Source organism: Scomber scombrus, chromosome 2, assembly GCF_963691925.1.
Source record: "Scomber scombrus chromosome 2, fScoSco1.1, whole genome shotgun sequence".
Taxonomy (NCBI): Eukaryota; Metazoa; Chordata; class Actinopteri; order Scombriformes; family Scombridae; genus Scomber; species Scomber scombrus.
The window spans coordinates 29,889,162-29,900,519 of record NC_084971.1 but is presented as its reverse complement, the minus strand read 5'-3'; the positions used below and the strand labels follow the sequence as shown (position 1 = coordinate 29,900,519).

Below are 11,358 nucleotides of genomic sequence, written 5' to 3'. Positions count from 1 at the left end.
ACTCAAAGTGCACCTTTCTACCAGCCGGTTTCTGTCCGCTTCACTAAGCTTAAAGCCCTCAAGGAATACTCAAGGAAGTGCAGATCTATTTTATTCCAACATGAGCATTACAGCTGTAAACAAACATTTTCCAGTTTCAAAACGTATTAAACAATCAGACTTAGTGTTCACATCTTGCAGGCGTTGGTCATCTATTCATGCCTATTAGTATTTGAAATGAAAAAAAGTACCTTACTCATCTATGTTTGGATTACAAATGGTTGTTTTTAATCTTAAAGAAATATTTTGACACTGTTTTCTTGCCAAGAAGTAGATAAGAAGATTGATAACACCTTCATGTACACTAAATATGATATAACATGTAAATTAGGTCCTGGTTGGTGGGTTTGTTAAACTACACTATAGGCTAGGCTAAACTAGGCTAGTTAGAACCGGGCTAGCTGTTTTTGTCTATTTTCTACCTTTAGCTTCCTGCTAAGCTGACTGGCTGCTGACTGTAGATTTAAATTCAAAAAGTGGTATCAATCTTCTCTTCTTTCAGCAAAGAAACAATTAAGTGTACTTCCCAAAATTTCAAACTATCCCTTTAAACCTTAGCGCACTTTACCCCCAAAACAGGCAATGGAAATCATTCTTCTTCTCTTGTCATCAAGTCCCAGTGTGATCCAGCCTGAAGCCATCAAACACACCTCCTGTAGTTTTTAAGCTAATAACAAATGTTTCCCTCGTCCTTCAGATATAACGTGCTCTGGCACAGCGCGGGTGAACCACTCTGACCAGCCGCCGTCGTAAACAGACACCCCAGGGTGCCCGCATTCGTGGGCCGCCAGTGCTACGTGACAGGCAGTCACGCCCGATCCACACGAGACACAAATAGGGCGGCTGAGGTCCACGCCAGCCCGGGTGAACAAGGCCTGGAGTTGCTCTTTGGGCAGGAAGTGGCCTGACTTGGACAGAAAGGAGTGGAAGGGCATGCTGACGGAGCCGGGGATGTGGCCTGGCTCTGTGTCTGTCAGTCAGAGAGAGAGAGTTTGAATTATTAACTTACAGACTGTTAGTCTTGCACAACATGATTTTGGAGAAGCCTGAAAGAGTTTGTTGTAGTTGTGTTAAAGCTGCATCTGTAGATTTTATGACAATTTAGGGACATAATAAAGTTAAAATGGCTAACATGTTAGCAAATACTGGCTTATTTAACCTCCTAGCAGACACAAAGCTACATTAGCATTCATTCTGAGATGTGTTCGTCCCCACTTGATGATTTCCTCCACCAACACCTTTTTTGGAGGTTTTGAGCTGGAAGATGCTATAATGAATAACAGAGGTGAAGGGGAACTGATAATTCCCTGTGGTTTTGTCACGAACACTTTCACATGACACAAAGACACTCTTATCAGGTGATAGCCACTGTCATGGCTTATTGGAACACTTAAATAGAAAGTAGCCATTGTTAATGTTACTAGTAACACTTCTGCTTTTATTACTAGTGAAAATGTCTGCTGGTACAAAGATAGTTGCGGCAGACTGGAACTGCTGTGCTTCTTTTTCACTATATTTTCTCTCAAGTGTCTTTTATTATCTTATTTCACATTTTGATTTGGCAACAGACCTGTGATGCAAACACAACTCTGCAGCTGTGAGCGCTGTATGCATCAGAGGGAGCGAGGGGGTCAGAGGGTCGCAAGTGTTATATCATCTCAGCTGCACCTCACTATCCACGACTTAGCATTGTTTTTAACCAGAAACCAGAAGACAAGCATGAGAGGTTGATGCAAATAAAAACAGACGACAGTCACATTTAAAACTCACAAAACTAAAACAGAAAATAGATGCATAAAAATATAATAAAGCATCATTGATGTCAGCTGCTGAGCTCCTAACGTCTGAGCTGCAAGAAGAGCTTGGCAGACAGAGAATAGTTAACCTTTTGCTTCTTTCACCTTTCTCAGTCATCTTGGAGACTATACTGTACATTCATATAGATAAAGTCGGTGGGTATTATATTATACTTTCACTTTCCAGTATATAATACCTGAGTAACATCTCAAGTTCTCAAATGTTAAGTGTTGTCTTACCACCAGCAGCCGTATAAAAGTGTTATAGATTTTCATTGGGATCATTATGATGATATGATCATATCTGTTTTAGAAATTCTGTTGCCAAATGTAATGCAACTGTGGGACAAAGATTATACATCAATTTGATTATCTTATGTAGTTTTACATACATTTGCCATATTATTATATGTAGCTTGATATTGGAGAAAATACTTAATAAATTAATACAAATCAGAGGAGAAAGAATTAGTTGATTAATGGATTAGTAGGTGGACAGAAAATGAATAGGCAACTATTTCTACTCAAAATTGCTTCATAACCTAATACAGAGGATTCAGTCAGCTAAATAATGAGCGGGAATTGAGAAAAAGGAGGAACTAGTCCCTCTCCTAAACCCCTGAACTGCAAGCTGTTTAAAAGCATCTCCATCTTCTCCATGGCAACAGTCAATTAGCCTGAGGTCAAAGTTCACTGCTGAGACAGCTTTAACTAATGAAGCTTCACCTGTGAAAGAGCACATCAAAGACTTGTTCTACGTGCGAAATTGTGCATGTACAGTATATATATGTATGTTTGTATGTATGTATGTATGTATGTATGTGTGAGTGTGAGAAGTTAACAGGGTTGATAAGGCACATATCATCATATATCATATATCATATCTGTAAAGATCGACAATATAACCAAAGGTGGAGCATATCTAAATTCTACCTGCTACTGCCCCTCTGCAGTGTGTGTGAGGAAGAGAGAGAGAGAGAGAGAGAGAGAGAGAGAGAGAGAGAGAGAGAGAGAGAGAGAGAGAGAGAGAGAGAGAGAGAGAGAGAGAGAGAGAGAGAGAGAGAGAGAGCGTGAGAGAAAGAGTGAGAATATATGTTTGACTGTAGATAAAAGGCAGGGTTATGTGAGCATGTCCTGTCTGCTTGCTCTTCTTCTGTGTTTGAGTTGTGCAGTGAGTTAGACCCATGAAGCTTGCTCCCTGCTAATGTTTGTCTAGAGTAAACTCTGCAGAAAGCCTATGTAGCAGGAAGCTGTGCATAGACTCACTGGACCATCGTAGTTTTTCCACTACATGCCTGAACTCATAATGAGTCCATAGTGTCACAGAACGGCATGTTTTTCTATAGATTTTGTTAAAGGGTGCAATTGCTCCATTCATTTGTTTATCAGTATAGTCCCTCAGTCTTCTGTGTGTTATATCAGACACCACAGAGTGAAAATTGAAATCAGGAAACGGAATAGTCTCTTAATTTTCAGTATGACACTAAAAAGAGAGAGCGACTATGTAAAAGGATCGATGTTATAAGGAAATGCCTCAGCCTACACCTTTCAGTCAGAAACTGCTATATTTCTTTCTTTCTTTCTTTCTTTCTTTCTTTTTTTCCTTCTTTTTCCTTTTATTATATTTCCCTTTTGGCTTTTCTACTATTTCTAATGGAGATGAAGGACAAGGAACTAGGACATATGATAAACTAAACTAAAGGACTGCAGTTGAAAATTAAATAATAACTCATGTCTCCTATTCTGTAGATTCATATTTGAATAAACTGAGAGTCCAAAATGATGACTTATTCGGGGGACATGTCTTGCTCGCTGTTACGGCTGGGTGACACTATTATTATTATAACTTTTGTTAATAATAGAGAGTCTTTTTCATGTGCAGATTTTGAAGATCTGATGACTCACACCACTGTTAGGTAATTAGGAATGTAATCATGTAATCATGTGCACTTAAATCATGTAATAGTTTTTAACTTGCAGATAGGTGCACACTCTAATTGACCCATAATTTGTAGCTGTGCAAGACACCTAAACAGGACAGTAGACTATCATCATAAAGCAGTGGTTCTCTAAAGTGGAGTACGGAGGCCCCCAGTGGTTCTTGAGGTTCCAGGGAGTCAAAAAATATAATTTATTTTTTCTCTATAATTCCATCCATAAGTAAAACAATGATATAATGTATGAATGTTTTTTGTAATGGGTTTCAAACACTTTCTTTAATAAAACATCTACAAGGCAAAGTCTTTTTTAGATAGGGGACCATGGGACAAAATCTTATCAAATGATGGTCGGTGGTCTAATTTGTGTCAGTTTAGGGGTCCTTGACATGGAAAAAGTTGAATATCATAAGGAGGTGGCAGATTACTCACTGTCTCTGGGTTCAGGGTCCAGTCCTATGAACCTGCCTGCTGGTCTGGCGTCTACCACCTGGAACTTCTTGGTGTCCAGGTTATTCAGGATATCCTCATACGTCTTGATCCAGGAGCGGTTTAAGGAGGCCTTGAACTCAGTCGGCTTGGGTTTGACGTGCTGCTCACTCACCTGTCGCTCCTCCAGATCCCAGTTTCTGAGCCCCCCGTTGAGCAATGAGACCGCACTGTGCCCGAAAACTCGGAACATCCACCACACACGGGGCGCAGAGAACGCACCATAGTCGCTGGTATCGTACACCACAACGTGCGTGTCGCTTTCTATTCCCAAATTCCCGACATAGTCTGCAAAAATCTTCTCTGTCGGCAACATGTGGTCCAGAGGAGAAGTTTTATCACAACATTGGTCTATGTCAAAGAAAGCTGCACCCCTGATGTGTTTCTCCTTGAACTCGCTCTTGGCGTTGCGCCGCAGTTTGGGCAAATACCACGAAGTGTCCAAGATGCGCATTTTCCCCTGCGCCTTCATTGCCTCCGAAAGCCATTTAGAGGTGACCAGAGCTCGTGCTTGAAGCGCCATGGTTGATTCTGGAGAGGTAGACTGGCTTTAAACTTTACTGTAGTTTAACTATATCGACCCAATCCTACATGTGCAAAAGGTTTAGAGTGGTGGAGAGAGATAGGCATCAATCGAGGAGAGAGATAGAGCAACAACAAACAACACGCCCCCAGCTCAGCATGCAACAGCTGGAAGTGACTGGAGGTGGTTACACACTGCAGGACAGTATTGTGATTACTTTGTAACGAATAATAATAATAATAATAATAATAATAATAATAATAATAATAATAATAATAATAATAAAATAGCCCAATTAATTGCTACTACTACTATTACTACTACTGCTGCTACTACTACTACTACTATTACTATTACTACTACTACTACTACTACTACTACTACTACTACTAATAATAATAATAATAATAATAATAATAATAATAAAATAGCCCAATTAATTGCTACTACTACTATTACTACTACTGCTGCTACTACTACTACTACTATTACTATTACTACTACTACTACTACTACTACTACTACTACTACTACTAATAATAATAATAATAATAATAATAATAATAATAATAATAATAATATAGCACAATTAATTATTGCAGTTAATTCTTGCTTCACAAGGTCTCAAAACATGATATATTAAGTAAAAGTTAAACAATAAAGTGGAATCACGTTAATTATGCACTTTTAGGACCTATTGTGTTATTATTACTAGTATAACACCTCTTTGGGCATTTTTAATTATGATATTGTTCTGACCTTTTTGGGCCTCTGTGGACCTATGTAATCTATTTTGTAGTTTATTTGGTTGTTTTGTTGTTGCTTTTGTTGTTTTGAACACTTTTTTCTACCTAATTTGCATTCATCTTAATACAGCAGATCGTTTTTTACTTGGCTTTATATTGACCTATATTGTAATATACCGGCAACTTTTTAACATACATAGATTGCAACAGATATGAGGAAGTAAAAAAGGGAGTTAATATGAGTAATAGTATGAGTAGTAGTAGTATGAGAAATATAGGCTAATATTAGATTGGGGAATTTGCTGAGAAAGATATGGAAAGTACACAATTTTCTAATTAATTACTTAAGAGTAAAATGAACAATAGAAATAATTTAGATGTTTTTTTTCCCCCTGCTAATGTATTTTTCCACACTCCAGTCCAGTAAGTGGCGGTGAAGCACATGAAAACTAAAGTAGGAACTTTACACCTCCTCCGGTTTGTTTCCCGGTCGGCTGCTTTTAATCGGTGCACACTGAGAGCTTACCGGATGTTGATTGTTGGTTCACATGTCTTCAGTAAAAAAGCACATTTCTCATCCTGCAGTGTGTAAACTATTTAACTAAACGTAGAGATATAAGTGAGGATGTCGGCATCGTTGATCAGGAGAGGACTGGAGCTGCTGAGCGACGATATTAAAAGTGAGTTTAGCTTTTTTTTTTTTTTGCTGGATCGAAAAAGTAATAATTTTATTTTACTTTAGATAAGCAGGGATTACTTTCCATTATAACCCATCGTGTTATTTTTTTAAAGGCACATTAGTCACAACACAAAGCCAAATTATTAGTGATAAAAACAGAAACAAAGTAAGCTATCTTTAGCATATATCACTGATGGCTGATATATGGCTGATACCGCCATAAAATACTTAAAAATAAATAAATTACAATATAAATGTAAGTACAATCTGTAACATTTACTGAGAAAACATGTGTCATTAAATTAAAGTTATTTATGGAAATGTTGTTCATTACAAAGGAAGTTACATCTGAAGTCAGACCTTAAAGATTTTGCTCAGGAGGGTTTTTTCCTCATTTTTTAATATTTAACATGTTACCGAATACATATATTGTTGCGTTTAACTCTATGTAATCAATATTATTTTTTTATATTTTGTAAATAAATCATGATGTTGGCTAAAATGATGCCACAGTACCAATTAAGCTCCATGCCAGACTTTTTACTTTTTTAATCAAATATCTTTATTTTATATTCCAAAACCTACATGAACTAATGAACACATTTTCAAATGAGAGATAAATGTTGCTTTATAAAAAATGATCTCCCTTATACATCATGTCAGTATCAATGAAACACATCTGAACTTACCCTAACAGCTGAAAACATTGGTTAGGAAATAAAAGTTAAAAGTTACATTATTTTAATTAAGTAATTGAAATAGTTACATTACTTATTACATTTTAAATGAGGTAACTAGTCATCTGTAACCTATTACATTTCCAAAGTAACCTTCCCAACCCTGGTTACTGCATTGGCAAAGTCATTATGAGACAATCAAAATAGATAGATAGATAGATAGATAGATAGATAGATAGATAGATTGATAGATAGATAGATAGATAGATAGATAGATAGATAGATAGATCTTTATTTTGTCATTGTACGAAAATACAATACAATTCTGTTTAGCAGCTCTTCAGTAAAACCAGTGCAATCAATGAATAAACAAGATAAAAGACAAAAACACTAAAAGGTACAGTTTAAGAGGGACAGACAGTATAAAGTGACCAGTGCATATGGGTAATCGCTGTGTGTAACAGTGCCGTCATCTTGATCTTGAATGTTTCATCTCATCAGATTTCTCTCTGCTTTCTCTCCCTCTCCTGCACACAGATGTCAGTAAAGGGAAGAAGAAGAAGACGACGCAGCAGCAGCAGAAGAAGACACCCAGCTCGGCCACTGTGATGGATCTGGTGAGCACCAAGCGGCAGGGAGTCACCAAGCAGGTCAAACGGCTGCAGGGTCGCCTCGGTCCCGGCAAGAGCAAAGCTACCGTCAAAGACAAGAGGATCAAGTCTGCCGTGGGTGAGTCCGCCTCCTGCTGTCCTGCACAGAATCAGTATCATAGTATCAAACCATCATTCAAGATAAAAAAAAAAACACTCTGCACATGTTTTAGTTGGGTGCTTTTGTGCAGCTCAGTTTTAATCTGTGAATCTGTTAAATGTTTTAATTGTGAGCCATATCAAATGTTGATTTAAATTATTCGCCAATATTGACCACGCTGTCTAAAATATGTGGAATAGAGTTGTAATTCATGTTTTAGATGGGTTTTTCCTCTAATGGGGAACAAATGGATCATCATGAAGATCACAAGAGCTTTGTCCTTCTTTTTAAATGATGGCTTCACAGTTTTTCAAATATGTCTTAAAACAGCAGTCAGGTGCTCAAATGAACATTAAAAACATGTTTTTCTTGCTGTAATCATTCCTCCTGTTCATACTGACCATTAGAAGATCCCTTCATAATGTACTTACAATGTAAATGATGGAGGACAAAATCCACAGTCCTACTTCTGTGCAAAGATTTATATAACACCTTTCATACAGGTAAATGTAGTTTCAAAGTGCTTCATGTGTAAGTGACAAGCTGATGATAAGACAGAACAAGTGTAGACCGAAGACAAAGTTAAAAAAACAAATAAATAAATAAAGTAAACTATATAATAAAAAATAAACAGAAAATGTTTTTTTACAAGTTAGAGTAAAAAACTATGTTAAAATTGATTAAAAAGACAAAACAAAGGTAAAATGAAATAAAAGACGTAAAACTGAAGCCAATATGAAGTTTCAGTCATCCAAATGTGTCAAATCAAGTAGATATCTTTCAACGTTAGTCTTTTTAGTGCCCAAGTCCCTCTTTTTGTTACTATACACCACACTCCACCACAGCTCAACAGGTCAACACTGTCTGAGGAAACACAAAGAGGGAATTGATGCTATGAAGACTGTAAATATGGCAGATATCCACCTGACATGACTAATTCAGACTGCTGAAGCCTCATATAAACTTCACATCCACTTTCAAATCCATTTTTGTACAAAATGACTGTCCACACTGTGGATTTTGGCCCCGTCACTTATATTGAAAGCATATTTGAAGGGTATCTTTTAAAGTTCAGGATGATTATGGCAAGAAAAGACACTTTCACTGTTCATATGGGCACCTGACTGTTGTTTTGAGGCTCCAGTTTTAACTCTGAAAATGCACACACAGCAAGATGCAGGCCAGTGTGAGCTTCAGTGCAAGTTCATCAGCTATGCAACATGTTTTAAAGTCCATTATATAGTTAACAAGCTTTCAGTAGCAGACTGTAATGACGACCAAATCTGCTATCTAAATGATTCTTCCGTCACAATCAGAAACAAGAAAACACTGCCATACTTAACTTCTCTTTTAAAGCGACAGTCACTGTTTATTTTGTATAACAATCTTCCTTTTCTTCTTCTTTGGTGGTAAATGTAGAGGAGTTCAGGAAGAAGCAGGGGAAGAACCAGATGAGTAGTAACCTCAAGTACTTCATGGAAACCACCTGCAAAGCAACAGATTCTGATACTTTGAAGGTAAGAAAGACTCCAGATCCACTCAGCTATCATCAGTGTTTATTATGTTCAACTATAATAATAATAATATTTACCATTAAAGTAGGGCCATTTTTATATCAGGTTGTCAAATAAAACAAATAAGGACGGATCTCACCGGTTCCTAAAGAAATCAGATTTTTTTACTGTGCAAATCTTAAAAAGCTTTTCTGATAGTTAAAAGTCTTAAACTACACTTTTGTGATATATGAGTGGATTTGCTTCGTAGTTTTGTGCAGAATACAAAAACAAAGATACACATTGATGTGCAGTAAAGAGTGTAATCCCAGGTGGGCTAATAGTGTAAGAGTCTCCATAGCGCTAGGTATCTGTATTTGATATCTTTAAGGTATCAACCAAGATAAATCGAGACCAAGTAGTATCGAAACATCTCCAGTCAAATGATACCTGCAATCGATCCTTTTTACACCCAGAGATAGAAAATATGACTATTTCTATGGACTTACTCACAGCCAATCAATGCAAGCGTTCTTTGATTTAATGTGAATTTGAGTTAGTGCACTTAGAAGTTCAGCAGCCAAGATGCCCCCTAAACGCTATTCACATGATGGGTATCGAATGAAGTACTCAGCTGGTATCAGAATCACTTTAAGGGTACTTGGATTGGTACTGGTTAGGGCTGGGTATCATTTATTATGATACCAGTACCAATCCAAGTACCCTTAAAGTGATACCGATACCAATTAAGTTATTAATTCGATACCCATTACACATTTTGTACACTTGCTTTTCTATCAATCAAACTTTATTTATATAGCACCTTTCATACAGGCTAGTGCAGTTCAAAGACACAACAAGAAAAGGAATAAAAAACAAAGAACAAATTAAAAGACAAAATAATGAGAACAATGCACACAAGAGAAAATAAGTTTAGAAAATTTAAATAAAATAAGTAAAAGGAATAAGTAAATAAATTTAAATAAAAAAAGTAAAATAAGAGAGAAAACAGAAAGGGTTTATTAAAAGTCAGAGTAAAAACTAGGTTAAAATATATTAAAGGGACAAACGTAAAATAAAAGATGAAGTTTAATAAACACTCGACTAAAACTAGGTAAAAAAAGACAGAAGAAACAGACAACTAAAAAAGATAAGAGGATAAAACTATAGAATGATAATAAAACAATGTAAAAATAAAGTAAAACAGGCATGTAGTGTAGCCACACTTTGGAGCTGAACTGCTAAGCGTGTTAACTCAAATTCACCTGCGTCAATATCTTAAAAGTATCGAGTACCGATACTCAGCCCTAGTACTGGTATCGTACGATGCCCAGCGCTAGGTATCATACAGGTCTCCACAAAGTCAAATAATGCACACTTTGTTATATTTTATGTTTGAGGTGGTTTGTTGACACTGTTCATTGATTTTAAATAAACAGAAGGATTTGATGAGTGATATTTTGTGCTGTCTACATATTCTCTTGAGTTTTGTGCCACAGTGTTGATTTTCTCTCTGCTTCACTCAGATCCTGAGCCACCACACAGGCAGACAGTCCAGGAATCGCCCCGAGAAACTTGCCAAGAAGGCCAAGGAGCCGGAGTCCTTGTTTACAGAGGAAGACTTCCAGCAGTTCCAGAAGGAGTATTTTGGCAGGACTGTGGAGAAGAAGTGAAAGTCGCCCCAAACACAAGACGCTGCAGCCTCGGAGATAACAGCAGGGCTGCCGTTTGTGGAGCTTGAAGAGTGGAAGTCGATTTCTGGACCAGACTGACTCAACAATGAAACAAAAAACTTTGAAGAGAAGTGATTGTATGAGCTGAACGTGTACCAGTAATATGTGACCGCATACACACATTGTTGCATTCAGGGAACCACGTTTTTTTTTTTTTTGTGCCTGACTCATACAATGTGCTGTAATGTTTGGGTAAATGATCAGATGCGGACATTGATTCTAAAGAATTTGTAACATCATTACAAAAGATGAACTGCACGTTCAACACTTCTCATCTGTGAATGACTCATAACAGATGTCGGCAAAGTGCGGCCAGTAGTCATTTCACAACGTACTCAAATGTAAGTTTCGGACCTTTGTTATGTAGTGAAACCTTTCATATGTGTCATATATGTCGTTTTCTTTCACTTTGTTTTCACGAGTTGCAAATTGAATATTTGTAAAGAAAAGACACACAAGTATGCGTTGAATTTGTTGAACATCCCGTTGTCAAAAT

The 11,358-nt window shown here is 37.0% G+C and overlaps 2 protein-coding genes across 2 annotated transcripts; one reads left to right on the top strand and one right to left on the bottom strand.

Annotated features, from left to right (window-relative positions):
• Positions 1 to 69: 69 nt before the first annotated feature.
• Positions 70 to 4,943, bottom strand: LOC134000385 (3-mercaptopyruvate sulfurtransferase-like). The gene is made up of 2 exons (XM_062439712.1): positions 4,205 to 4,943; positions 70 to 1,009 (listed from the first exon to the last, which is right to left on the bottom strand). The coding sequence occupies exons 1-2, from the start codon at positions 4,782 to 4,784 to the stop codon at positions 702 to 704; spliced, it is 888 nt and encodes a 295-aa protein (XP_062295696.1). The 5' UTR covers positions 4,785 to 4,943; the 3' UTR covers positions 70 to 701.
• Positions 4,944 to 5,664: 721 nt separating this feature from the next.
• On the top strand, positions 5,665 to 11,358 carry rps19bp1 (ribosomal protein S19 binding protein 1). The gene is made up of 4 exons (XM_062436706.1): positions 5,665 to 6,210; positions 7,424 to 7,615; positions 9,056 to 9,153; positions 10,656 to 11,358. Exons 1-4 carry the CDS (start codon positions 6,156 to 6,158, stop codon positions 10,800 to 10,802), a joined length of 492 nt encoding a protein of 163 aa, XP_062292690.1. The 5' UTR covers positions 5,665 to 6,155; the 3' UTR covers positions 10,803 to 11,358.

Bases quoted from the DNA above. Each gene is read 5' to 3' on its own strand.
- LOC134000385 (XM_062439712.1), bottom strand. From the start codon at position 4,784: ATGGCGCTTCAAGCACGAGCTCTGGTCACCTCTAAATGGCTTTCGGAG. The intron at 1,010-4,204 runs GTGAGTAATCTG...TCTGACTGACAG, and splicing joins GGACCCTGAACCCAGAGACA to ACACAGAGCCAGGCCACATC.
- rps19bp1 (XM_062436706.1), top strand. From the start codon at position 6,156: ATGTCGGCATCGTTGATCAGGAGAGGACTGGAGCTGCTGAGCGACGAT. The intron at 6,211-7,423 runs GTGAGTTTAGCT...TCCTGCACACAG, and splicing joins GCTGAGCGACGATATTAAAA to ATGTCAGTAAAGGGAAGAAG. The intron at 9,154-10,655 runs GTAAGAAAGACT...TGCTTCACTCAG, and splicing joins CAGATTCTGATACTTTGAAG to ATCCTGAGCCACCACACAGG.